Below are 27,953 nucleotides of genomic sequence, written 5' to 3'. Positions count from 1 at the left end.
GGGAGAGTCCTGACCATTTAAGAACAGGGTGAAAGCAGGCTAAAATCGTATGTAGAGAAACAGATGGACAACAGTCAGTAATTGTAGAACTACAAAGTGCTTCTATATGGTGTGTATATACAGGGGTTGGACAAAATAACTGAAACACCTGGTTTTAGACCACAATAATTGATTAGTATGGTGTAGGGCCTCCTTTTGCGGCCAATACAGCGTCAATTCGTCTTGGAAATGACATATACAAGTCCTGCACAGTGGTCAGAGGGATTTTAAGCCATTCTTCTTGCAGGATAGTGGCCAGGTCACTACGTGATGCTGGTGGAGGAAAACGTTTCCTGACTCGCTTCTCCAAAACACCCCAAAGTGGCTCAATAATATTTAGATCTGGTGACTGTGCAGGCCATGGGAGATGTTCAACTTCACTTTCATGTTCATCAAACCAATCTTTCACCAGTCTTGCTGTGTGTATTGGTGCATTGTCATCCTGATACACGGCACCGCCATTGGATGCACATGGTCCTCCAGAATGGTTCGGTAGTCCTTGGCAGTGACGCGCCCATCTAGCACAAGTATTGGGCCAAGGGAATGCCATGATATGGCAGCCCAAACCATCACTGATCCACCCCCATGCTTCACTCTGGGCATGCAACAGTCTGGGTGGTACGCTTCTTTGGGGCTTCTCCACACCGTAACTCTCCCGGATGTGGGGAAAACAGTAAAGGTGGACTCATCAGAGAACAATACATGTTTCACATTGTACACAGCCCAAGATTTGCGCTCCTTGCACCATTGAAACCGACGTTTGGCATTGGCACGAGTGACCAAAGGTTTGGCTATAGCAGCCCGGCCGTGTATATTAACCCTGTGGAGCTCCCGACGGACAGTTCTGGTGGAAACAGGAGAGTCGAGGTGCACATTTAATTCTGCCGTGATTTGGACAGCCGTGGATACAATCCGGGTTAGCACCCGAACATCCCTTTCAGACAGCTTCCTCTTGCGTCCACAGTTAATCCTGTTGGATGTGGTTTGTCCTTCTTGGTGGTATGCTGACATTACCCTGGATACCGTGGCCCTTGATACATCACAAAGACTTGCTGTCTTGGTCACAGATGCGCCAGCAAGACGTGCACCAACAATTTGTCCTCTTTTGAACTCTGGTATGTCACCCATAATGTTGTGTGCATTGCAATATTTTGAGCAAAACTGTGCTCTTACCCTGCTAATTGAACCTTCACACTCTGCTCTTACTGGTGCAATGTGCAATTAATGAAGATTGGCCACCAGACTGGTCCAATGTAGCCATGAAACCTCCCACACTAAAATGACAGGTGTTTCAGTTATTTTGTCCAACCCCTGTATATCTATATATATATCTATATATCTATATATCTATATATCTATATAGATATATAGATATATAGCTACATTAGGACACATCCCGTTCTGTCCTTCCTGCTCACGTGCGCTGTAACCTCAGTCACATGACCGCACTTCTTCAACTCGCTTCTCTTCCGCGCACAACGCCTCAGTAGCTAAACATCCTGAGGAGAAGCTTTTAGTTTAGCATGTTATAAGAAGACAACGTTCTAACTAAGCGAAATAACCGTAAACCATCTTTAAAAACCCATTAGGACTGAATACTTTCGTAAAGAGGGATATTTTCCTGAAAGGGGAGTGGTGAATGTGGCGGCTCGGTGTTAGCTTTTATTTGTATTAGCCTGCAAGCTCGTCTCTTTAAGCCAGATCAGCACCTAGTGGATCTCTTAATCCACCAGATCTAAAAATCAATCGGATTACCGTTCGCGATCAGGGGTTTCAGAAGTTTCCCCACACACCTGTTCTTTAAAGTCCTTGAATAAACTCAGCTACTTAACAGTATGTCTAAGTACACCAGTTTTCCTGAGCTGAATGATGATAATCCATTCCAGGTAATGATCATTTCCATCAGATTTAAATACCTGTTAATGTATTAAACCTCTTTAATTGTGTAACTGTTTCTTTTGTTCATAGGATCCCTCAGTAACCCAGCACAGTACCACCGACTATCCAACACTGGATCTCTATAATCCATTTGACAACAGGGCACCTGGGGTAAATACCAAAACATAAACATATACAAACCACCATTTACATCCAAACCATGGTAATCTTTGTGTTCTTACATTGTCTGGTATGTAATATTCATGTACAGTATATGGTTGAAGTATGTAGGCATCTGACCATAAATAAGCAATAGAACATGAGGGAGTGTGTTTTTTTTATATATATATATATATATATATACACAGGGGTTGGACAAAATAACTGAAACACCTGTCATTTTAGTGTGGGAGGTTTCATGGCTAAATTGGACCAGTCTGGTGGCCAATCTTCATTAATTGCACATTGCACCAGTAAGAGCAGAGTGTGAAGGTTCAATTAGCAGGGTAAAAGCACAGTTTTGCTCAAAATATTGCAATGCACACAACATTATGGGTGACATACCAGAGTTCAAAAGAGGACAAATTGTTGGTGCACGTCTTGCTGGCGCATCTGTGACCAAGACAGCAAGTCTTTGTGATGTATCAAGAGCCACGGTATCCAGGGTAATGTCAGCATACCACCAAGAAGGACAAACCACATCCAACAGGATTAACTGTGGACGCAAGAGGAAGCTGTCTGAAAGGGATGTTCGGGTGCTAACCCGGATTGTATCCAAAAAACATAAAACCACGGCTGCCCAAATCACGGCAGAATTAAATGTGCACCTCAACTCTCCTGTTTCCACCAGAACTGTCCGTCGGGAGCTCCACAGGGTCGATATACACGGCCGGGCTGCTATAGCCAAACCTTTGGTCACTCGTGCCCATGCCAAACGTCGGTTTCAATGGTGCAAGGAGCGCAAATCTTGGGCTGTGGACAATGTGAAACATGTATTGTTCTCTGATGAGTCCACCTTTACTGTTTTCCACACATCCGGGAGAGTTACGGTGTGGAGAAGCCCCAAAGAAGCGTACCACCCAGACTGTTGCATGCCCAGAGTGAAGCATGGGGGTGGATCAGTGATGGTTTGGGCTGCCATATCATGGCATTCCCTTGGCCCAATACTTGTGCTAGATGGGCGCGTCACTGCCAAGGACTACCGAACCATTCTGGAGGACCATGTGCATCCAATGGCGGTGCCGTGTATCAGGATGACAATGCACCAATACACACAGCAAGACTGGTGAAAGATTGGTTTGATGAACATGAAAGTGAAGTTGAACATCTCCCATGGCCTGCACAGTCACCAGATCTAAATATTATTGAGCCACTTTGGGGTGTTTTGGAGAAGCGAGTCAGGAAACGTTTTCCTCCACCAGCATCACGTAGTGACCTGGCCACTATCCTGCAAGAAGAATGGCTTAAAATCCCTCTGACCACTGTGCAGGACTTGTATATGTCATTTCCAAGACGAATTGACGCTGTATTGGCCGCAAAAGGAGGCCCTACACCATACTAATCAATTATTGTGGTCTAAAACCAGGTGTTTCAGTTATTTTGTCCAACCCCTGTATATATATATAATTATAATTATAATTATAATTATAATTATATATAATTATATATATATATAATAAAGAAAATAAATCAAAGAAGCCCTGAATTTCATAATAAATATGCTTTAATATTGACAATACCTTCCGCCAAAAAGTAGTTCCACAACTAATATAAAGTTTAACACTACAAAGCAGACATCCCAAGTTGCAAAAACTCATTTCAGGGAGGTAAGAAGAAAGCAAGTAAAAAAATAAAAATAAAAAAACCTCTTGCACACACCAAAGGATATGGGTGATAACAGAACTCTTAGGAGCTGCTAACTGGGCTATTAAGCTAACTGTTCGCATCACAAACACATTAATGTGTATTACATAGTGCGCTAGATAGTGTATCAGATCACGGATATATGTTCCCTACATAGTGCACTAGATAGTGAATTAGACAATTGATTTATGTTCCCTACATAGTGCACTAGATTGTATATCAGATAACGGATTTAAAACGCAATCGGGGAATAAAGTCTGTGTCACCTGCGTGTGCGTTTGTGTGCATGAAGCTTGTCGTTACTGGCAACGCGTCAGCGGAGTAATACAGTTGTGGTGTGAAAAGGCCGTGCTGTTATCACGAATATCAGCACGGTTAGAACGCTTCTCAACCAATCAGATTGTAAGGTCGGAACTAACTGTTGTATAATCTCAGTTGGCATCTCTAACCGTTTACACTTCAATTTGGGTGCGGCGAGGTGGCTAGATGGGTAGCACTGTCGCTTCACGGCAAGAAGGTCCTGGGTTAGATCCCCAGGTGGAGCGATCCGGGTCCTTTCTGTGTGGAGGGTTAATGAACGTGTTCAGGCACCCAACAGTGGCATCTTGGTGGCAGTGGTGCTTGAACCGGCAACCTTCTGATTACTTAGTCCACCACCTTAACCGCAAACCATGTCTTACAGCATCCAAGATTTTGTGAAATTTTTGTCCATTTAGTCAAAATACAAAGAAAACAACATCAAAATGGAATCAAGCAGAAGTCCTGACTCACAATTGGTGTTCCAGTTCATCTCAAAATTGTTCAGTGGGGTTAAGTTCAGGGTTCTTCTGGAGCAACCATGTATGTGACATCAGCTGTGTTGTGTTTTAAGTCATGACTTCTTAGCCACTTGGGACCACTTATACCATGTATTGGTTCCTGGACCCACTCTCAGGAGAAATCTATAAACACTTGTGGGCCAGTGCCAACTTTGTACATTGTATAATTAGAATCGGAAATATTCAACCCCATAGACTGATCAGCCATAACAAACCACCTTCTTGTTTCTACACTCACTGTCCATTTTATCAGCTCCACTTACCATACAGAAGCACTTTGTATTTCTACAATTACTGACTGTAGTCCGTCTGTTTCTCTACATACTTTTTTGGCCTGCTTTCACCCTGTTCTTCAATGGTCAGGACCCCCACAGGACCAACACAGAGCAGGTATTATTTAGGTGGTGGATCATTCTCAGCACTGCAGTGACAATGCCATAGTGGTGGTGTGTTAGTGTGTGTTGTGCTGGTATGAGTGGATCAGATACAGCAGCACTGATGGAGTTTTTAAATACCGTGTCCACTCACTGTCCACTCTATTAGACACTCCTACATACAGTGCCTTGCAAAAGTATTCAGCCCCCTTGAACTTTTCAACCCTTTGCCACATTTCAGGCTTTAAACATAAAGATATGAAATTGTAATTTTTTGTGAAGAATCAATAACAAGTGGGACACAATCGTGAAGTGGAACGAAATTTATTGGATATTTTAAACTTTTTTTAGAAATAAAAACCTGTGGGGCGTGCAATATTATTCAGCCCCTTTACTTTCAGTGCAGCAAACTCACTCCAGAAGTTCAGTGAGGATCTCTGAATGATCCAATGTTGACCTAAATGACTGATGGTGATAAATAGAATCCACCTGTGTGTAATCAAGTCTCCGTATAAATGCACCTGCTCTGTGATAGTCTCAGAGTTCTGTTTAAAGCGCAGAGAGCATCATGAAGACCAAGAAACACACCAGGCAGGTCCGAGATACTGTTGTGGAGAAGTTTAAAGCCGAATTTGGATACAAAAAGATTTCCCAAGCTTTAAACATCTCAAGGAGCACTGTGCAAGCGATCATATTGAAATGAAGGGAGTATCAGACCACTGCAAATCTACCAAGACCCGGCCGTCCCTCTAAACTTTCAGCTCAAACAAGGAGAAGACTGATCAGAGATGCAGCCAAGAGGCCCATGATCACTCTGAATGAACTGCAGAGATCTACAGCTGAGGTGGGAGACTCTGTCCATAGGACACAATCAGTCGTACACTGCACAAATCTGGCCTTTATGGAAGAGTGGCAAGAAGAAAGCCATTTCTCAAAGATATCTATAAAAAGTCACCTGGGAGACACACCAAACATGTGGAAGAAGGTGCTCTGGTCAGATGAAACCAAAATCGAACTTTTTGGCCACAATGCAAAACGTTATGTTTGGCATAAAAGCAACACAGCTCATCACCCTGAACACACCATCCCCACTGTCAAACATGGTGGTGGCAGCATCATGGTTTGGGCCTGCTTTTCTTCAGCAGGGACAGGGAAGATGGTTAAAATTGATGGGAAGATGGATGGAGCCAAATACAGGACCATTCTGGAAGAAAACCTGTTGCAGTCTGCAAAAGACCTGAGACTGGGACGGTGATTTATCTTCCAACAAGACAATGATCCAAAACATAAAGCAAAATCTACAATGGAATGGTTCACAAATAAACGTATCCAGGTGTTAAAATGGCCAAGTCAAAGTCCAGACCTGAATCCCATCGAGAATCTGTGGAAAGAGCTGAAAACTGCTGTTCACAAACGCTCTCCATCCAACCTCACTGAGCTCGAACTGTTTTGCAAGGAAGAATGGGCAAAAATTTCTGTCTCTCGATGTGCAAAACTGATAGAGACATACCCCAAGCGACTTGCAGCTGTAATCGCAGCAAAAGGTGGCGCTACAAAGTATTAACGCAAGGGGGCTGAATAATATTGCACGCCCCACTTTTCAGTTTTTTATTTCTAAAAAAAGTTTAAAATATCCAATAAATTTCGTTCCACTTCACGATTGTGTCCCGCTTGTTGTTGATTCTTCACAAAAAATTACAATTTCATATCTTTATGTTTAAAGCCTGAAATGTGGCAAAAGGTTGAAAAGTTCAAGGGGGCTGAATACTTTTGCAAGGCACTGTAGTTGGTCCACCTTGTAGATGTAAAGTCAGAGACGATCGCTCATCTATTGCTGCTGTTTGAGTTGGTCATCTTCTAGACCTTCAGCAGTGGTAACAGGACGCTGCCCACTAGGTGCTGTTGGCTGGATATTTTTTTGGTTGGTGGACTATTCTCAGTCCAGCAGTGACCGTGAGGTATTTATTTCACTTGATTGTTCAATGTTAATTGTAAATGTCTTGTATTGTCTGTTTTGTTGTTTAACTGCTCTGTAAGATGTAAGGTGCCCTTGAGTGCTTTGAAAGGCACCTATAAATAAAATGTATTATTATTATTATTATTATTTAAAAACTCTATCAGCATTGCTGTCTGATCCACCAGCACAACAACAACAACAACAACAACAACAACATTTTATTTAACAAGCGCCTTTCAGGACACCCAAGGTCACTTTACAATAAGACCATATAATAAAAACAAAATAATGTATAATAAAATTATAATAAAATACAACATCGACAATAAAAGAAAATGTAGATAAAATAGAAAATGTAGATAAAATAAGGTAGATAAAAGTGAGAATAAAACTCAGCTATAGGCCAGCTGGAAAAAATGGGTTTTTAGGTGAGCCTTGAATACAGTGAATGATGTACAGGCACGCAACTCAAGTGGCAGACTATTCCACAACTTTGACCCAGCTACACTAAAAGCCCTGTCACCAACCGTGCGCAGTTTACTGCTAGGAACTCTAAGCAAATGCTGCTCGGCCGAGCGCAAAGTGCGTACAGGAGAGTGGGTCTGGAGCAGACTACTTAAATACGATGGTGCAAAACCATACAAAGATTTAAACACCAAGATAATTACCTTGTACTGGATACGGTACTGAACAGGGAGCCAATGAAGATGTTCCAGAATAGGAGTAATATGCTCCCAGGATCTGGTGTTAGTTAAGACCCTCGCAGCTGAGTTTTGCACATACTGAAGCCTGTTCAACAGCCGAGCCGGGAGTCCATACAACACAGCATTACAATAGTCAATTCTAGATGTAACAAAAGCATGCATGACAGCCTCAGCAGCAGGAAGGGAGAGGAAGGGTCGAATCTTAGAGATATTCCTTAAGTGAAAGAAGGCTGTCTTGCAGATGTTTTTAATGTGCGGTTCAAAAGACAGGGTAGAGTCCAGAATGACTCCCAGATTTTTGATCTGGGTAGATGATGAAGCATTAAAATCAGGAATAGAGACAGTACTGTTACTCATCTTCTTAACGATGGCTGGAGAAGCAATTAATATAGCCTCTGTCTTATTACTGTTGAGACTCAGGAAGTTCACCTTCAACCATGTGCTCACCTCAGCTAAACACTTCACCAGGACAGGCGTCGGTAGGCTGACAGAAGGTTTAGTGCATATATATATTTGCACATCATCAGCGTAGCAATGAAATTGTAGCCCATGTCGCCGAATGATGTCACCAAGAGGAAGCAAATACAATGTGAAAAGTAATGGGCCAAGGACCGAACCCTGAGGGACACCATGTGACAAAATGCTCGAGTCAGATCTAAAGCCTCCAATTGCAACAAACTGTTTTTTTGCAATTTTACAACACACACTAACACACCACCACCACCATGTCAGTGTCACTGCAGTGCTGAGAATCATCCACCACCTAAATAATACCTGCTCTGTGGTGGTCCTGTGGGGGTCCTGACCATTGAAGAACAGCATGAAAGGGGGCTAACAAAGCATGCAGAGAAACAGATGGACTACAGTCAGTAATTGTAGAACTACAAAGTGCTTCTATATGGTAAATGGAGCTGATAAAATGGACAGTGAGTGTAGAAACAAGGAGGTGGTCATACTGTTATGATTGATCGGTGTATATATATGCCAAGTTTCTGCAGCTGCTGTATCTTTTTTTGAATGGTAGATCAGAAAACACTCATTTGCTCTTAAACAAAAAAAAAAGATGCTTTAAAAGGCCCACCAGTGCATTCACAGATTGTGTGAGATACTAAACACAGATCAATATAAGCATTCTGCAGTGAGTAACAGTGATTGTAACTTTGCCACTATAAGCGGTATCGTGTACTGGAAGTCAACCATCCCTTGTGGAGCTGCTTTGTTCGACTTTTTCCTCCCTCTGGCACAGCCAGTCGTGGCTGTGTGGGCGCCTGAGCAGTCCATAAAACAGCTGAGATACCAACTTGACAGCTCGAGATTTCAGCAGTGGTGGACTAGTGGATTAAACCGCTATACTACCCAGGTGTCCCAAACTGGCACATTTTTGATCGTTGTAGAATTTGACTGTACTGTGGTTGGGTGGTATGGTGGCTCGGTGGGTAGCGCTGTCGTGTCACAGCAAGAAGGTCCTGGGTTCGATTCCCAGGTGGAGCAATCCGGTTCCTTTCTGTGTGATATTAAAATCCTGATAAAAATTTTGTCCACCTGGGACTCGAACCCAGGACCTTCTTGCTGTGAGGCGACAGTGCTACCCACTAATTAATAAAGTTGAAATCAGTGATAATGATTGTCATTATCGTGTGTTCTTTGTTGTGATTTCTTTAGCCTCCACCTCCTTATGCGCCGACGCCCCAATCTGCTCCAGCTCAGACTCCACCCAGCAAGCCAACACCCACAGAGCCCAGGAATTATGGGTCTTACAGCACACAGGTCAGTTTATTTAATTATTAATAAATACAAGACAGCAGTTCATTACGCTAGCCGACCACCGCTGAGATCCGGCTTTTAATCTCAGCGCTGCAGTTCGACAGAAGGGATCCTGACCAGGATAAAGTTCTGTTATTGCTGTTATTGCTGATACACGGTTATATAAACAAAGATAAGATAAACTAAACTAAAGGAATGCTAGTCTGTTATTAGACACAGTATACGCTCTGTTACTTGCTGTCAATTGGCTTTTGTTTCCTCTCTAAAGCAACCTGCAGTGAATGCCTCTACAGCCGACCTACTGAGGAAGCAGGAAGAGTTGGAGAGGAAAGCCAGGGAGCTGGAGAGAAGGGAGAGAGAGCTTGACTCCCAAAGCCGCGGCAATGGATCCAGTAAGTAATGAAACCCCTCCAATAAGAGCTTACCCCTACTCAAAGTACAACAAAAGATTTATTTATTATCTGAGAATAGACACAGGAAATAAATACAACTAGGACAGGTGCTTGGCCATCACAGGGCAATAATATTACAATAATCCTGAACCCTTGTTTTGTGCAGAAGTTACTTTTTTAAATTAATGCCAGTATCGATCACTACCATTCAAGACAATGTAAGCTTTTCCAGTTCACATAATCATGGTAAGCAGATAAATGCATGTTCCAAAATGTTCCCGTGCAGCCCTGTTTTTAAATAATTCTCTCCTTTTTGTTATACGCCCTTAATATCATGTTTATTTGGGGTACGGATGAGCTTTTATTTTTCATTTGTTTTCTATTTTTCCCCCAATTTTCTCCCCTAATCTAGTCGTCTCCAATCACCCCGATTGCGTCCTCTATACTGATCCGACCCTTCACCGCTGACTGAGGACGCCTCTCAACTGACATACGCCCCCTCCGGCACGTACAGTCAGTACAGACTGCATTCTTCACCCGCACGAGTCGAGTTCATACACCGACGGGCACTGTGTACGGAGGGCCACACGACCATCGGCATTATTCCTCAGCCCTGTGCAGGCGGCATCGGTCAGCCAGCAGGGGCCGCAGTCGCACCAGTTATGAGGACCTATGATCCGACTTTTTTACCCCTATGAACGACAGCCAGTCGTTGTTCATGCAGCCGCCCAGCCCAGTCGGAAAGGCAGAGCTGAGATTCGATACGATGTATTCGAAACCCCAACTCTGGTGTGCTAGCGTACTTTTTACCGCTGCGCCACCTGAGCGGCCCATTGTTTGTTTTTTGAGTGCATTTTCATCCCGATTTAGGCATAGCCGATTCCCTATTACGCTTGTGACCTCAACCCACTTCTTCTATCTAGTGGGTCAGTGACTAAAGCACTGGATGAATGTACAATTTTGATAAACTATAAATGTATAAACTAGTTCATAAACATAAGACAAGTGTGTTGATGCAGCAGGCAATGTGGATCATGAGTGACTCTGTTCACATCTCTCTTTTGGTTGCTGTCTGTGAGTGAGCTGTCTATGAAGACATGGTTTAGTGAACTGAACACCCTTGGGGTGAATTGGAATGTTGATATTTAGTCAGACCTAGTCCAACACCATTGCCTGATGTCACAAGACTCACTCCAAAACACTGTGTAAATGTCTGGGAATAGCGTCCCCGAAGAGATGAGGCTGTTATACCTGCAAAAGGTGTTTTAGGGGATTGATGCATGCTCAATAATCCAGGTACACAATCTCACAAAGTTAAATCAGTTCATTTGGACACAAACTTTGGTGTGGAGATACGTTTCGTCACTCATCCACCTCAGACTGAAGAAGTATCTCCACCCCAAACTTTGTGTCCAAATGAACTGATTTAACTTTGTGAGATTGTGTACCTGGATTATTAAGCATGCATCAGTCTTGTATGCATCAAGATAAGGATTAGCACCTTCCCCCAAAACACCTTTGCAGCTGTAACAGCCTTCTCTTTTTTGGGACGCTATTCCCAGACATTTTCAATGTTTTGAAGTGTGTCTTGGAAATTTGTGCCCGTGGGCCTACGTCCAGATGAACTGATTCAGCTTTATGGGTGCAACTCCATATTTTTTTCAAAAGATTCATTAAATTGACTTTGATGTTAATGGTAAATAAAATAACTTTCCTTTTTTTTTGTAGCCCGTCAGAAAAATTGGCCTCCTTTGCCATCTTTCTGCCCGGTGGGACCATGCTTCTATCAGGACATTGATGTGGAGATCAGCCAGAACTTCCAGCGCATCGTCACCATCATGTATTACTACTGGATGTGTAAGCTGAATTTAAAAAATGCTTTGAACTTATTTAGCGGATTGATAAGAAATTGGTATGACATAGTGTAAAATGATGGTCAGAAGTAGTTACACCTATTTGCTGTAGAAGTGTATAGTTAAAAATCAGAAACTATTATCCTGATGTGATAAATGTATCTACATGGGCTGAGGAGTACTTCGGAAAACCGCTGTTACATAACGCAGTACGCCGCTGCATTAAGCAATGTAGCATGCAAGTCTCAGTATATAGGGCAGGACATTTGAGCTCTCAGGCTGCATTGCAGGAGAAACTGTTATGCTGCTGTGATAAATGTATCTACATGGGCTGAGGAGTATTTTAGAAAACCGTTGTCACATAAAACAGTCCGCCGCTGCATCCAGCAATGCAACATGCAAATCTCAGTCTGTGTAGGGTAGGATCTTTGAGCTCTCAGACTGCATTGCAAGAGAAACTGTTATCCTGCTGTGATAAATGTATCTACATGGGCTGAGGAGTACTTCGGAAAACCGCTGTTACATAACGCAGTCCGCCGCTGCATTAAGTATATAGGGCAGGATCTTTGAGCTCTCAGACTGCATTGCAGGAGAAACTATTATTCTGCTGTGATAAATGTATCTACATGGGCTGAGGAGTATTTTAGAAAACCGTTGTCACATAAAACAGTCCGCCGCTGTCTTAAATACTTAAATAAAAAGAGAAATGTAATTGTTAGTAGTCAAGTAGATCTGCTATATTTTTATTTGTTCTATTACGGTCTGTGTTTGCAATATTTTACTCCATCTGGCCACCAACAATGACGGTTTGGACACCCCTGATGTAGTAGGTGATTTCAAACACAGCCTTTATTTGAGAAAAACCACAAGCTTCCTGTTTGACTCCTTACAGATGCTGCAAACCGTCATCCCATGTTGTTGCACCCAATGGTTTCATCAAGCTAAAACCTGAAAGACATTAAAATGCAATAATCTGGTTTAACCACTACCTTAGATTATTTAAAAATGTATCACACCTTTACCTGAAATTACTTGAAACTGTATGGCTGTCAGAATCCTTTAGCATCTTGAAATGTATGTAAAAATTATTTTAAATATTATTTTTTTCATGCTGTGGCTCATGTCTTTGTCTTCTACTTCCGATCGCAGTTACGGCCGGCACTTTGCTCTTCAACCTCCTCTCCTGCGTGGCTATGTTTTGCGTAGACACTTCTGGGGGTGAGAGTCTGGGTCTGTCCATCCTCTGGTTTCTGCTCTTCACCCCTTGTTCCTTCGTCTGTTGGTACAGACCTGTGTACAAAGCCTTCAGGTATGTCGCATCCAGATCCTTTGCAGTGCATTTAACTCTTATTTGCTTTGTATAGGGGTGGCATGGCGGCTCGGTGGGTAGCACTGTCGCCTCACAGCATGAGGGTCCTGGGTTTGATTTCCAGGTGGAGCGGTCTGGGTCCTTTCTGTGTGGAGTTTGCATGTTCTCCTCATATCTGTGTGGGAGATCCAGAAAAAATTATCAACCCTCCCCTTCCCTAAACATGTGCATGGCGATACCTATTTGGTAAAAATTTTGCATGTGATGGTCAGAGGTATATTAAACATTGGCCTGATAGTAGTTACTCATAGTGCACTTATTTAATACAGCAGATATGATCAGGCATAAAGACCTGAGTGATTCTGGTAAGGCCCAGACGACTGAGTTGAAGTATGTTAGAAACTTAGACAAGCCAGGAACCGCAGACAGGTTGTTGGGCGGCCAAGACTCATTGATGCCAGAAGGCATGAAGGGTATAACGTCTGGTACGCACCAATAGACAGGGTACCGTGACTCAGATGGGAGGTCATTTAAATACCCGTGATTAGGTCAATGCTCTGTACAATCTGTTTCCCCTGTTTACAGGATGTAACATAGAGCCTCCACAAGGGGGAGTTCGTGTACAAGTTCATTTAGTGTTTGTGTGCTTGTTGGCTCACATTTATTTGGCTCACAACCCACCCCTGCATTAAATTATTCTGTGGTTGGGGCCAAGTAGTCGCAGGCCAGTCAGAGCACCCGTGTTAACTCCTGTCAGCTATCAAAAGCACCCATAATGGGCACTCGGGCATCAAAACTGGACGTCAGAACAATGGAAGGTCAACTTGTTTGATAAAGCCAGTTTTCTCCCTGATCATGTGGATGGCCGGGCATGTGTAATGAAACCAAATGCAATGTTGGGCAATCCATCTTGCAACATACATAAGTCAACATACTACATGTTCTCATACCAGACACCACTTGCCTCATTTAAATGTTGGTGGTCCTAATGTTTTGGTTCACCGGTGTATGTTGCCGACTACTATATTACAATTTAACAACAGGCTGCAAGCTTTAGCCTTGTGGATAAGGTACTGGACTAGTACCACCACTGCCAGGTTGCTGCTGTTGGGCCCTTGAGCAAGGCTTTTAACCCTCAAGTACTCAGACTGTATAATGTAACTGTAATGTAAATCGCTTTGGATAAAGGTGCTAAATGGCTTAAATGTAAATACAGTAGTAGTTAGTTGTAAAGTGTACATTAAGATAAAGCATGGTAAAGGATGTTGTAGAATTTGCCAGAATCAATATAGTAAAACGATTGTCTCTCTTTTCTTTACAGGAGTGATAGTTCCTTCAACTTCTTTATGTTCTTCTTTATTTTCTTCGTCCAAGTGGTTGTCTACGTCATCATGACCATTGGTATTCCCAAGTGGGGCTTCAGGTAAGATCAGTAACATATAACAGTTCCAAAGTGTTTTTGCTGCACCTATAGCCAACGGGTGTTAAAAAACCTTCCAAATTCATGGCAACAGGCTTTTTTTGTGTTCCAAGCATGACTTTGTCCTGTGCACAAAGCAAATTTGAGAAATAACCAACTCCAGTGGCCTGAACAGAGCCCTGGCCTCAATGCCACCTAGCACCTCTGAGAATTGACACATCTCTTGTAAGACAGACCTACAGAGTAGGCACAGATTCCCTCATACACGCTTCAGACCCCAAAACCTTGGGTTATTTGGGAAGCTGTTTTTAGCCGCAACATTGGCATTCGACTCCTTATTAATTACAATGATTTTGGAGTTTTGGATGTTCGACCAGCTCATGGTCAGGTGTCCACATTCTCCAGATAGATAATCACATGGTGTCCCTTGCCCTCCATACAGGTCCTTTTCTTTGTTGCAGAATTAATGATTATGTGAGAAGTTCTGAGCAGTTCTGCATTTTTCTATGCCTGTATGTTTCGTGTTGCGCCTAGACATTTCTCGGCTACCTTTCATGTCAGATTGAAAGACAATGATTAAAGCTGTACGGTGAATTAAAAGAAAGTAGTACAATTTTAAAAGGGTGCAGGCTGCTCTGGGTGGCGCAGTGTTGTCCACCATCAACTGAAGATACGATCACCACGAGACCCATTCCCCCCACAGACGCCTTTCCAAAAATCTTCTCACTCATTCAAAACGAATGGGACAGCAAACCTCACAACAAACTATATGAAATAGAGCCAAAGGTAGGACGATGCTACACTAGAATGGACAGTCGACTAAATCCGACTATCCTTACAAGATGCCGCATTGGACACTCCAAGGTAACTCACAAGCACCTTGTTATAGGGGAAGATGCAACAACTTGCCAGCTATGTAAAGCTAGACTAACAATTAAACACATATTGACAGACATGAAATTCTATCATGAAAACAATATACAAAACCTACATGGCTACATCACCAAGGGAAATACTCAATTTTTTGATGCATTTAAATCTAAAACATCTCCTATAATTTGTTTTAAACGACAATAGACTTAGGACGCAACCTATGTACCGCCGTATAAATAGCCTCAATGTGCTGATACGGCAAACAAAACAGGCACAATTGGCCGTGTCTGAGGGGGCTGCAAATGTGGCCTCTTCTAGCTGCCTTGAGGAACTGAAAATGCTTGTTTAGCTTAAATTCTCAGCAGGCTGTGTAATACCAACACCACATCACATTGTGGAGCTGCTTCTCGACAGCATGGACTCCAGTATGGTCAGGGTTTATGGAAAAATGAAAGGGGCACAGTACTCAGTAATCTTGAAAAACCAGCTTCCCTTTATTAGTAAGTTTATACTGAAAGGGAAGTCATGTGGAAACAGGAAAGGGCACTCTTCAAACTGTTGCCACAGTTTGAACCATTAATTGTATTCTATATAATTAAGTTATTATTAACTAAAAACAGCTATTAGATCAGTGGTAGCTTACTAGTAATTAGAAGTTTGCTGGTTTAAGGCCCACCACTGCAGTCAGAATTGTAAGTCAATTAGGAAAAACGTGTCTGATACATGCCAAATGAATACTTTGATGTAACTGAAATACCTGAATTAAGAGGCCCATTCACATACATTTGGTCATATACTGTTCCTTTTTAAACCTACTTAATTTATTACGTCAGATTTTGTTGTTCTGGATGTTTCATGAATTACTCCTCATTCACGAGTCATTATGTTTGTTTTAAAGGTTTTTGGCTGCTAATTTTTAGTCACAGTTACATGCCGTGATTGGAGTTGCCTGACTTTGCTACTTTCTGTCTGTCTTTGTCTGTCTGCACAGTGGATGGATAGTTAGTCTTGCTACACTGAGGACTAACACTGGAGTTGGTGTGATCATGATCTTAAATTCTTTGGTCCTCACTGCCCAGGCTGCCTTGGGAGTGGTGTTGCTTAAAAAGGTAAACTCAGTTTCTGTTAAATAGAGGTTCTTCTGTATCTGCTTACTTTATATATACTCTCAGTGGCAGCATCACATTTCAAAACAGTTAAGACAAGGTCATTTTTTTACCATTGGGTTCTATCATCCTTTTAAAAAGTGAATTTTTTTTAAGGGAGACAGCTTTGTACTTCAGGCAAGCCAGTCTAGCACCTGCACTCTCGTAACGCAAAGCCATACTGTAATAAGACATGCAGAATGTAACTAAGGAAAATCCCTGGGATAAAAAACTCATCTGGATTAACATGTTCCAGCTCTTAAATGTTTATGCACCCCTCAGCATTAAGGTTACTTTCATAGATGTGCATGTTACCCATGCTGATAGTCCCAGTTACAATGACAGACGCTGGCCTTTGAACTTTGTCTGGGTAACTATCAGGACAGTCTTTTTTTAATATGACGTCTATTATTTCCAAAAACAATTTGAAAGGTGGTCTCGTCAGACCACAGAACACGTTTCCACTTTGTCCCAGTCTTTCTGAGATAAGCTCAAGCCTGGATAAGTCACAGTTTTTAAATGTGTTAATATATGCCCTCTGCTTTGCCTAGTTTAGTCTAAACTTGCATTTGTAGACTTGTAGCGACAAACCATGTTTTCTGACGAGGGTCTTCTGAAGGGATAATCCGCCAGCACACCAGCACTGAGATTCTGAGCTTCCGGGTTCGAATCTCGGCTCTGCTACTGGTCGGCTGGGTGCCCTCTAGCAGGCTCAATTGGCTAATGCCTGCAGCAGATAAAATTGGCCTTTAGTCGGCTGGCTGGGAAAGATTAAAAGAGGTGATGTTATCAACGCCGTGTAAGGACCTTGGTTGCCAAGGCCGCATGTACAGAAGGTGGAGAAGCACAGGGATCGGGGCGTGGCTTTTCGTACGCGAAGCCGACCTCACACGCAAAATCCACTGAAGTACAGGAGAATAAGTTGGGATTGGCGGACTGCCCACACGTCGGAGGAAGTGTGTGTGTGTGTGAGGTGAATATACACCCTCCTTAGATGCCGTTGGTGTCCCCAGTAGCGGATTGGCTATGCTAACTTGGTAGAAAAAAGGGACAAAATGCATTAAATAACCTCTATATAGACTGGTGTGTCTATATCTCTGTGATCACGTCTGTGATAGCCAGTCTCGAAGCGCACCTTGCTACAGGGAAAAGGAGACCAGCTACTTCTGGGCTACCTGCCAAGTAATATCCTGCAGTCAAGGATTGATCAGTAGCAGAGTAATGCTTTACCTCCTGGCATCTGGAAGAATAATGTCTCCATCAGCACTACGTACTGCTTAATTTATAGAACCACATCTAAGCATTTTATCCGGTTACCTCTACAGCTAGAGACACTCTTGGTATGCAGCCTTGGTTTACACTCCTGTGCAAGCCCAAGATGGTAAAATGTTATGTTTTTGATGGTCCAGACTGTTTAAATAAAATACCTTCCCAAAACTTGACCACAGTAAAAAACTGTATACATGAAAATAAATTTATGTTGCCAAATTGAACAGATCTAAAGGCTCACAGCCAAGTCATAAAGGGATGACCGAGGTCAGAACTTCCCTGTTTTAAGTCTTTCTAGGTGTCTGGTGGCACATCGGTAATCTTCAAGTCAAGTTAAATTTATTTATATAGCGCTTTTTACAATGGACATTGTCTCAAAGCAACTTTACAGAATCCAGGACCAGCAGACCAAAAACCCCTATTGAGCAAGCCGATGGTGACAGTGGCAAGGAAAAACTCCCTTAAAATTACAGGAAGAAGCCGCTCAGGTGGTGCAGCGGTAAAAACACACACTGCAACTGGAGCTGGATCTCGAGTACGTCGTATCGAGTCCAGCTCTGCCTTACCGGCCGAGGCTGAGCGGCTATATGAACAACGATTGGCCTGTTGTTCAGATGGGCGGGACTAAGGTCGGAAGTTGGTCTCTCTCTGTCAGAATGGTGCGGTTACGACCTCTGCTGGCTGATTAGAGGCGCCTACGCGGAGATGAGGAAGGAGTGCTCTTAGGGTGTGTCTCTCCGCACGCAACGCTAGGTGGCGCAGCACCCGTCAATGTGTGGGTGGCAGGTTGCATACGGCTTGCTGCTCACGTGTCGGAGGGGATGTGGGTTAGCTTCGATCTCCTCGGTCAGGGCAGGGATCGGCAGAGGCAGAGAGGATGCGTGATGCAAAAAAATGAGCAATTGGACGCGCTAAAGGGGGAGAAAAAGGGGAGAAAATGCTTTTTTTTTTTTTAATTACAGGAAGAAACCTTGAGAGGAACCAGACTTAGCAGGGACCCATCCTTCTTGGGTGGCCTGGAGGATACTAGCAAAAAAATAATTGGAGTTCTTCATTATTCAGTCCAGTCTGTGATAAAGTCCTGGACATTTTTGGTGCAAACACGTTAGGTTCCCATTAGGGCTGGGTATCGCCACCTATTTCCTGGATCGGTTCGATTCGATTCACAAGGTCCCGATTCGATTCGATTTCCGATTTGATTCGATTTCGATTCAACACATTTAGGCATATTTGAGTTACATTAACAGGTTTTGTTTAAATATGTACAGATGTTCAGAGAACGAATGTGATAACTGTACAAAACACTCATTATTAAAAATATTTGTGTATTTTGTTTACATAAATAATTAATCCAAAACAGAAAACAGTAACATTCATTTTTTATTATTATTAAAATAATAGCATCTGACACGCTACAACAGTGTAAATGTAATGTAAACATACACCTGGCTGTTGAACAGCTTATGCCAAGTTTACACTACACGACTTTGCTGTACAGTTCACACCACGCGACTCATAGGCGAAGGGTTTTACACTACACCATCTATCACCAACTGGAATCGTAGGCGAGCTTCTCTGCTCTCCCAAACTACGTTTTGTCACGAAAACAAACGTGAGAAGTGATGAAAGGTTTAATGATACCACATCCAAACATGCACGTCAACAAGTAGCGAGCGATCAGAGTTTGTGCGCTGATGTGCAGCGTAAAATCAAGGAGAAAAAATAAATGAATCTGAGTGGATTTGGCAACACGAGCAGCAGGGATTGTTATATAGTGAGTTGGAGGTTAATAAATATTTTGTTTTGTAGAGAACGATAAGGTCAGAAATACTGTAAAACTCGTGTGTGTGCTGATGTATTCTGATAGAAACTATATTACGCCCCTGAACCACCTGTTTACAACCTCTCCCCTGTGTTTCCCCTCGCTGTTTCTCACGCTGTTTCTCGGATTGAGAGCCGAGTTTTGATCGCCGAGCGAACACCGAGTTCCTCCCGAATCTAGCGCCGACCCGTCGCCGAGTGAAAATCAGGGCAAAAATCGTGTAGTGTGAACTAGACATTACTTGAGCTTCTGCCGTGCTGAACTGATGTGCAGGTCAGATCTCGTTGCGCAAAAAAACAGTGGCTGGTCGCGCGAAATTAAAAGGGGTAACCATAGTAACAGATTTCCGTGTACATCGTAAAAAGGGGCGTATTTAAAAGATCGATCTCGTCTTTATATGAATCGATATCGGATCATTCAAATAAAGATCGATTCGAATCGAAAAATTGATTTTTATAAACCCACCCCTAGTCCCCATCACATCTAGTAGGAGCAGCATTGTTGGCACTGCAGTCTCGACTTGCAGTCTTTAACCTCAAGAGGGTAAACATGTTTCCGTCAGAACCACATCGGGCTAAAACATCAGAAGATCAGACCTTAAGCTCTTACACAATGCCTACACAGACACGATTGGCTGTGCCTGACAGAGGGCGGGTCAAAGGGATTTCTCAGTGCTGCTGTAATTGCGGCCTCTGCTGGCTGGCTTTTGCACAGAGACGGGGAATAACGGAGAGCAGTGAGTGACTCTCCATATGCAACACGATCCCTGTGTAAAGTCTACTCATGCAGGTGAAAAGAAGTGGTTCTCAGTCAGGCGAGAGTAAGCAGTAGGTACAGTGCCTTGCAAAAGTATTCAGCCCCCTTGAACTTTTCAACCTTTTGCCACATTTCAGGCTTCAAACATAACGATATGAAATTGTAATTTTTTGTGAAGAATCAACAACAAGTGGGACACAATTGTGAAGTAGAACGAAATTTATTGGATATTTTAAACTTTTTTTAGAAATAAAAAACTAAAAAGTGGGGCGTGCAATATTATTCAGCCCCTTTACTTTCAGTGCAGCAAACTCACTCCAGAAGTTCAGTGAGGATCTCTGAATGATCCAATGTTGACCTAAATGACTGATGGTGATAAATGGAATCCACCTGTGTGTAATCAAGTCTCCGTATAAATGCACCTGCTCTGTGACAGTCTCAGAGTTCTGTTTAAAGCGCAGAGAGCATCATGAAGACCAAGGAACACACCAGGCAGGTCCGAGATACTGTTGTGGAGAAGTTTAAAGCCGGATTTGGATACAAAAAGATTTCCCAAGCTTTAAACATCTCAAGGAGCACTGTGCAAGCGATCATATTGAAATGGAAGGAGTATCAGACCACTGCAAATCTACCAAGACCCGGCCGTCCCTCTAAACTTTCAGCTCAAACAAGGAGAAGACTGATCAGAGATGCAGCCAAGAGGCCCATGATCACTCTGAATGAACTGCAGAGATCTACAGCTGAGGTGGGAGACTCTGTCCATAGGACACAATCAGTCGTACACTGCACAAATCTGGCCTTTATGGAAGAGTGGCAAGAAGAAAGCCATTTCTCAAAGATATCTATAAAAAGTCACCTGGGAGACACACCAAACATGTGGAAGAAGGTGCTCTGGTCAGATGAAACCAAAATCGAACTTTTTGGCCACAATGCAAAACGTTATGTTTGGCGTAAAAGCAACACAGCTCATTACCCTGAACACACCATCCCCACTGTCAAACATGGTGGTGGCAGCATCATGGTTTGGGCCTGCTTTTCTTCAGCAGGGACAGGGAAGATGGTTAAAATTGATGGGAAGATGGATGGAGCCAAATACAGGACCATTCTGGAAGAAAACCTGTTGCAGTCTGCAAAAGACCTGAGACTGGGACGGAGATTTATCTTCCAACAAGACAATGATCCAAAACATAAAGCAAAATCTACAATGGAATGGTTCACAAATAAACGTATCCAGGTGTTAGAATGGCCAAGTCAAAGTCCAGACCTGAATCCCATCGAGAATCTGTGGAAAGAGCTGAAAACTGCTGTTCACAAACGCTCTCCATCCAACCTCACTGAGCTCGAGCTGTTTTGCAAGGAAGAATGGGCAAAAATTTCTGTCTCTCGATGTGCAAAACTGATAGAGACATACCCCAAGCGACTTGCAGCTGTAATCGCAGCAAAAGGTGGCGCTACAAAGTATTAACGCAAGGGGGCTGAATAATATTGCACGCCCCACTTTTTAGTTTTTTATTTCTAAAAAAAGTTTAAAATATCCAATAAATTTCGTTCCACTTCACGATTGTGTCCCATTTGTTGTTGATTCTTCACAAAAAATTACAATTTCATATCGTTATGTTTGAAGCCTGAAATGTGGCAAAAGGTTGAAAAGTTCAAGGGGGCTGAATACTTTTGCAAGGCACTGTACATTATGTGCGACTAGATTTTTGGGCATTTTTCCCTTTTTTCTACCAATTTAGTGTAGCCAATCCGCTGCTGGGAACCTCGATGGTGTCTAAGGAGGGTCTATGAAGTGTGTGCAGTCCACCAATCCCTCCTTATTCTCCCATACTTCAGTTGATTTGCGCATGAGGTTGGCTTAGTGTACGGAGAGCCACGCCCTGATCCGTTTGCTCCTCCACTTCTGTACAGCAACCAAGGTCCCTACACAACGTTGATAACCCCACCCCTTATTAGTCCGCTCTTTTCCCACCTAGCAGACTAGAGGCCAATTTTGTCTAGGCAGTTGTAGCCTAGCGGTTAAGGTACTGAACTAGTAAGCAGAAGATTGCTAGTAAGCAATGTAGGCATTGGCTGATTGTGCCTGCCAGAGGGCGCCCAGCCGACTGGCAGCAGAGCCAAGAGCTCAGAATCTCAGTCTGCTGCTTCCAAATAAAGTCATTGACCATGACCATTGTGTCATGCAAAGTGGTGTAGCATGCTAAACACCTGTCTCATTTGCCTTTCTCCTCTGACTTTTGCTCAAGGTTCAAGGTCAGCATTTGCATACCTTCTTTGATTGTTTTATTCCCTTCTCCCAGGTCCACTCTCTGTACAGGCAGACTGGAGCCAGCTTCCAAAAGGCTCAGGCAGAGTTCGCCACCGGAGTGATGTCCAACGAAGCGGTGCGCAATGCAGCCGTCAACGCCACCACCACGGCAGCCCAGGGAGCCTTCACCGGAGCACGCTAGAGGGAGGAAAGACGCGTGGATTAGTACTATGATGATACACAACGAAATCTGTTAGAATCAGTTTATTACACTGTAACTAAGCAACACTCGAACACTTACACTGGGGCACGTCTTGCTTGTGTGGATATTATACAGTAGGTCTGGGGTAATGTACTGGATGTCAGGTGTTTAGTATTGGGATAACTGGTTTTCTGGAATCTTCAATTGGATCTGAATCTTGATGTAGCTCAATTCCTTCTCAACACTGGCACTAGGAACATTTAACTAGGAGATGCTAACCAAGTAGATTTAAATACCCTGACGACACACAAATTGGCTCTTGGACAGGTTCTTTAATGAATGAATGAATGCAGTGAACAGTTCTTCTCTCATTTTGTTGTATTATACGCTGAGCCGATACTACATTTTGCGTATCCTATTATTCCAGTTAGCAGAGAGATATTTAACGTAAAGTCACGGGTTATTTATTTGACAGCCATAGGAAGGACGTTTCTGACTGTAGGGCATGTGTCGTGATTAATGTGCTTTTAATGCTTTGTTTACCTTCTTCAGGAGCACCAGAGGGAAACCACACTTTTTCTTTGTTATAATCCGTCTCCTTCATTATAGCTTCATAGTGGGTGCCATCATTGAGATTCACGCAATGTGCTGTGAAATATAAATTGCATTAATCTCACCCAAGGCCAATTTGCTACTACAACAGGCAGGCATGTATATTTTATGTTAGGTATGGTACCTTCCATTGTGTACCTTCATGTGCCAAAATTAACCTTAATAATGTCTGTAAAAAAAAAAAAACAGTGTGCAGTTACATTACATTAGTGATATGACTGTACCAGCAGTATTAATGAACAGGTTTTTTCTTTAAGTGAAGTGTGCGCTTTTAGTGTGGCCTAACATATTAAAAACAGTAGGCTAGGAATACCCTAGAAAAATATTCGCTCAGGTGGCACAGCAGTGAAAACACACGCTGGAACCAGAGCTGGGATCTCAAATACATCGTATCGAACCTGTCGGCTGAGGCTGAGCGGCCACACGAACAACGATCGGCCTGTTGTTCAGATATGGGCGGGACTAAGCCGGATGGGGTCTCTCTCCCATGACTGGTGCAATTACGACCTCTGCTGGCTGATGGATGGCGCCTGCACAGGGATGAGAAAAGAGTGCTCTCAGGGTGTGTCTCTCCGTACACAACGCTGGGCTGCACCGCACTCGTCAAAGTGTAGGTGATGAGATGCATACGGCATGCTGCCCACGTGTCGGAGGGGGCGTGGGTTAGCTTCGTTCTCCTCAATCAGAGCAGGGAGAGGAAGCATGATGCAATCTGGCAATTGGACGCACTAAAATGGAGAAAAATTTACTGTCTGACTGTACTGTTGGTTCGTTTAGCCACGATACTCTGTTATTAAGGATGCTTGGTTTGCGCAGCAGTCTAATACACTAGCTGATTACTTATAGCCATTTTTTTTGTCCATGAAATGGATAAATCAGGAGAAAAGAGGAGAAAATGCAAGCAAGGCAAATACGTTTCCCTAAAATGTTACTGATATGAGCAAGTTAAAGTTGAAGCTCTGATTAACAAGTTATGGTGGCATTATGCTTTTAATAGTGGACAGTAGTCTTGATGAAGTGTGTGTGACTGGGACAGTAGTCAGACTTCTAGTCAAATTCCAAGTTTGGTTGATTTTCTATGTGTAAATATGTTAACACATGCGCTACAGGAAGCTGTAGCCGATTTTCCCTTTTTCTGCCCGTCAATCATCCTCTCACTAATGCTGGTCCCTGCTCCTGATTGGGGAGGACGAGGCTGCTACACACCCTCTCCGACACGTGCACAGCAATCGAACATCTTATCACCTACACTTGACGAGCGCAGTGCAGTACAGCGCTGTGTACGGAGAGCCACACCCTCTACCGCACTCCTTCCCCAACCAGCCAGCAGAGATCGTAATCGCACTAGTCTGAGAGAGAGTCCCCATCCGGCTTAATCCCGCCCCTATCTGAACAATAGGCCAATCGTTGTTCATGTGGCCGCTCGGCCTCAGCCGGCAGGCAGAGCCAAGATTCGATACGATGTATTCGAGATCTCAGCTCTGGTGAACAGCGTGTATGCTTTACCGCTGCGCCACCTGAGCGACTTAATGCACAAATTTAAAAAGCTGATTGGCACATTTTCCCCCAATATGTTAAATTACACAAAGTTACGTCACATTTACCGCTTTGTAGGATTTTCTTTAATATGTTTAAGGCTCTGCGTGGGTGGCACGGTGGCTAAGTGGATAGCACTGTCGCCTCACAGCAAGAAGGTCTTGGGTTTGATCCCCAGGCGGGGCGGTCCGGGTCCTTTCTGTGCGGAGTTTGCATGTTCTCCCCGTGTCTGAGTGGGTTTTCTCCGGGTGCTCCCAGAGTCCAAAAACATGTAGCAAGGCTAATTGGAGACACTGAATTGTCCTATAGGTACCTGGCCGCTAGGATGCATAAACCAGTGCATTGTAGTTCCAGTCCCAAGCCCGGACAAATAGGGAGGGTTGTGTCAGGGAAGGCATCCGGCGTAAAAAAAAAACTGTGCCAAATCAGCGATGCAGATCACTATCAGCAAACCGACGACCCCTATCGGGAACTGCATCACAGTGGCTCAGTGGGTAGCATGATTGGCTGACCCCCGCCCCAGAGTGGAGAGCGAACTGACACACGCACCCTCCGACACGTGTGCAGTACCGACTGCATCTTTTCACCTGCAGGAGGCGAGTTCATATGCGGATCAGCGTTGTGCATGGAGAGCAACACCCTGATCAGCATTATTCCTCTACTCTGTGCAGACGCCATGAACCAGCCAGCAGAAGTCGTAATTCGTAATTGCACCAGTTATGAGGTCCCTCTCCGGCTCCCTACCAGGACGAACAACATCCAAACGTTGGTCATATAGCCGCCCAGCCCAGCCGGATGGCAGAGCTGAAATTCGATACGATGTATTCGAAATCCCAGCTTTGGAGTGTTAGCGTATTTTACCGCTGTGCCACCTGAGCGGCTTAAAATTGAAATATAAAATAAAATGAAAATGTACTTAAACTAATATTCACCACTTGCAGACTGTTATTGGATAAAACATAGGCATGTATAATATGTAAATAAAATGTATGTTATGTAATAAAGTAAGTAGCATTTATAACACTATTGCTACAATGTTTATGATTTAACTTATTAGATGCTGCTCGCTTTGCCTCCACCGTGCTTCAGCACAGGATGTCATGCTACCTAAGAAATCTATTAAGTAGCTCATAGATTCTTTAATTTTTCCCAATTCCCCCCCAATTCTCTCCCCTAATCTAGTCGTGTCCTATTACCCTGAAGTCCTCTATACTGATTTTACCCTTCACCGCTGACTGAGGACGCCTCTCAACTGACATACTGACTCCTGCATTTTTCACCCGCACGAGTCGAGTTCATACACCGACGGGCACTGCGTACGGAGGGCCACACCCCCATCGGCATTATTCCTCAGCCCTGTGTAGGCGCCAGCAGGGGCCGCAGTCGCACCACGACTTTCTTACCCTCTAACCCTGAACAACAGCCAATCGTTGTTCATGCAGCCGCCCAGCCCAGTCGGAAGGCAGAGCCGAGATTCGATACGATGTATTCGAAACCCCAACTCTGGTGCGCTAGCGTACTTTACCGCTGCGCCACCCGAGCGGCAGCTCATAGATTCTAAGTTCGCTCTTAATGGCCTGTTTAAAAATGTACGAGGGTTCTTAAAAAAGTTTCCGCACTTTTTTTTAACTAATCACATCACAGTTCTACAGTCACCTTCCGATGCATTCTTCCCATCGTCGTACCAACTTTTTAATGCCATCAGCCGCTGATGCACCGCTGCTTTCACATCATCATCACATGAAAATCTTCGTCCCCTTAAAGCTTCTCTGAGCGTCCAAAAAGGTGGAAATCAGATGTCGCTAAATCCAAATATAAAAGTGCTGAAACTTTTTGAAGATCTCTAGTATTATGTATAGATGTATAGCTTTATTCGTTACAAAGAAAGCAAGTTACATTTACATTTTCGGCATTTAGCAGACGCTTTTATCCAAAGCAACTTACAGTACAGTGATAGTATATAGTCTAAGCAATTGAGGGTTAAGGGCCTTGCTTAAGGGCAGTGGCAACCTGCCAGTGGTGGGGCTTGAACCAGCAACCTTTGGATTACTAGTCCAGTACCTTAACCACTAGGCCACAACTGTGCTTAGTGAGGCATGGTTAGGGTGTTTTACTGTGTTATTTCTGTCAGTAAAATAAAGTAGGATGTAAATTACATTCATCTATCTGAAAGTCTCACTGGAAAGCCAAAAATATTTAGTCAGAGCTGTCATGTCACATTTTCTACCTTATCACACATTGCTCCCACATTATGTAGCCCTTGTTGATTACAACCTAAATGCGTAGTCAAGTGAAGAGTACAATGACATACAGGATGTTTTTGGAAATATGCAAGCAGTCCCATATTTCTACCAAAGAAGTCACCAGATCACAACCAATGATCTGGAGAGCGTTTGCCAAGGTTACAGATGCAGATTTAAATGAAATAAACCATTGCCAAAACTAGTGCTATTGACCACGGTTATTGAATTATTTTGTAGATGTAAATGCATTCAGTGAAGAAATGATCGTTTATACTTCTAAACTGTATCTGGAAAATGTTTAGCACTGTTCGCATAATGCCTTTAATATGAGCTTTTGTATAAATAAACTCCTATACTGCATTTCCCTAATACTGTGCTTAATTTGAATCCTAAAAGTAATGTTGAATGATTTTCTTTACCAGCCATAACATTAAAACTACACTCACTGTCCATTTTATCAGCTCCACTTACCATATAGAAGCATTTTGTAGTTCTACAATTACTGACTGTAGTCCATCTGTTTCTCTACATACCTTTTTAGCCTGCTTTCATGCTGTTCTTCAATGGTCAGGACCCCCACAGGACCACTACAGAGCAGGTATTATTTAGGTGGTGGATGATTTTTAGCACTGCAGTGACACTGACATGGTGGTGGTGTGTTAGTGTGTTGTGCTGGTATGAGTGGATCAGACACAGCAGTGCTGCTGGAGTTTTTAAATCCCGTGTCCACTCTATTAAATAGACACTCTTATCTAGTTGGTCCACCATGTAGATGTAGAGTCAGAGACGATCGCTCATCTATTGCTGCTGTTTGAGTTGGTCATCATCATCAGTGGTCACAGGATGCTGCCCACAGGGTGCTGTTGGCTGGATATA

General features: G+C 43.3%; 1 protein-coding gene across 1 annotated transcript; it reads left to right on the top strand.

The window, feature by feature from the left end:
• Positions 1–1,860: 1,860 nt before the first annotated feature.
• Positions 1,861–27,555, top strand: scamp3 (secretory carrier membrane protein 3). The gene is made up of 9 exons (XM_063010973.1): positions 1,861–1,925; positions 2,008–2,088; positions 9,296–9,400; positions 9,666–9,789; positions 11,518–11,646; positions 12,792–12,951; positions 14,273–14,374; positions 16,236–16,353; positions 22,537–27,555. The coding sequence occupies exons 1-9, from the start codon at positions 1,875–1,877 to the stop codon at positions 22,684–22,686; spliced, it is 1,020 nt and encodes a 339-aa protein (XP_062867043.1). The 5' UTR covers positions 1,861–1,874; the 3' UTR covers positions 22,687–27,555.
• The last annotated feature ends 398 nt before the right edge of the window (positions 27,556–27,953 follow it).

This window comes from Trichomycterus rosablanca, chromosome 2, assembly GCF_030014385.1.
Source record: "Trichomycterus rosablanca isolate fTriRos1 chromosome 2, fTriRos1.hap1, whole genome shotgun sequence".
Taxonomy (NCBI): domain Eukaryota; kingdom Metazoa; phylum Chordata; class Actinopteri; order Siluriformes; family Trichomycteridae; genus Trichomycterus; species Trichomycterus rosablanca.
The sequence above is the reverse complement of the archived record's forward strand: the minus strand, read 5'-3'. Positions and strand labels throughout refer to the sequence as shown.

Bases quoted from the DNA above. Each gene is read 5' to 3' on its own strand.
- scamp3 (XM_063010973.1), top strand. From the start codon at position 1,875: ATGTCTAAGTACACCAGTTTTCCTGAGCTGAATGATGATAATCCATTC. The intron at 9,401-9,665 runs GTCAGTTTATTT...TCCTCTCTAAAG, and splicing joins ATGGGTCTTACAGCACACAG to CAACCTGCAGTGAATGCCTC. The intron at 16,354-22,536 runs GTAAACTCAGTT...CCCTTCTCCCAG, and splicing joins GAGTGGTGTTGCTTAAAAAG to GTCCACTCTCTGTACAGGCA.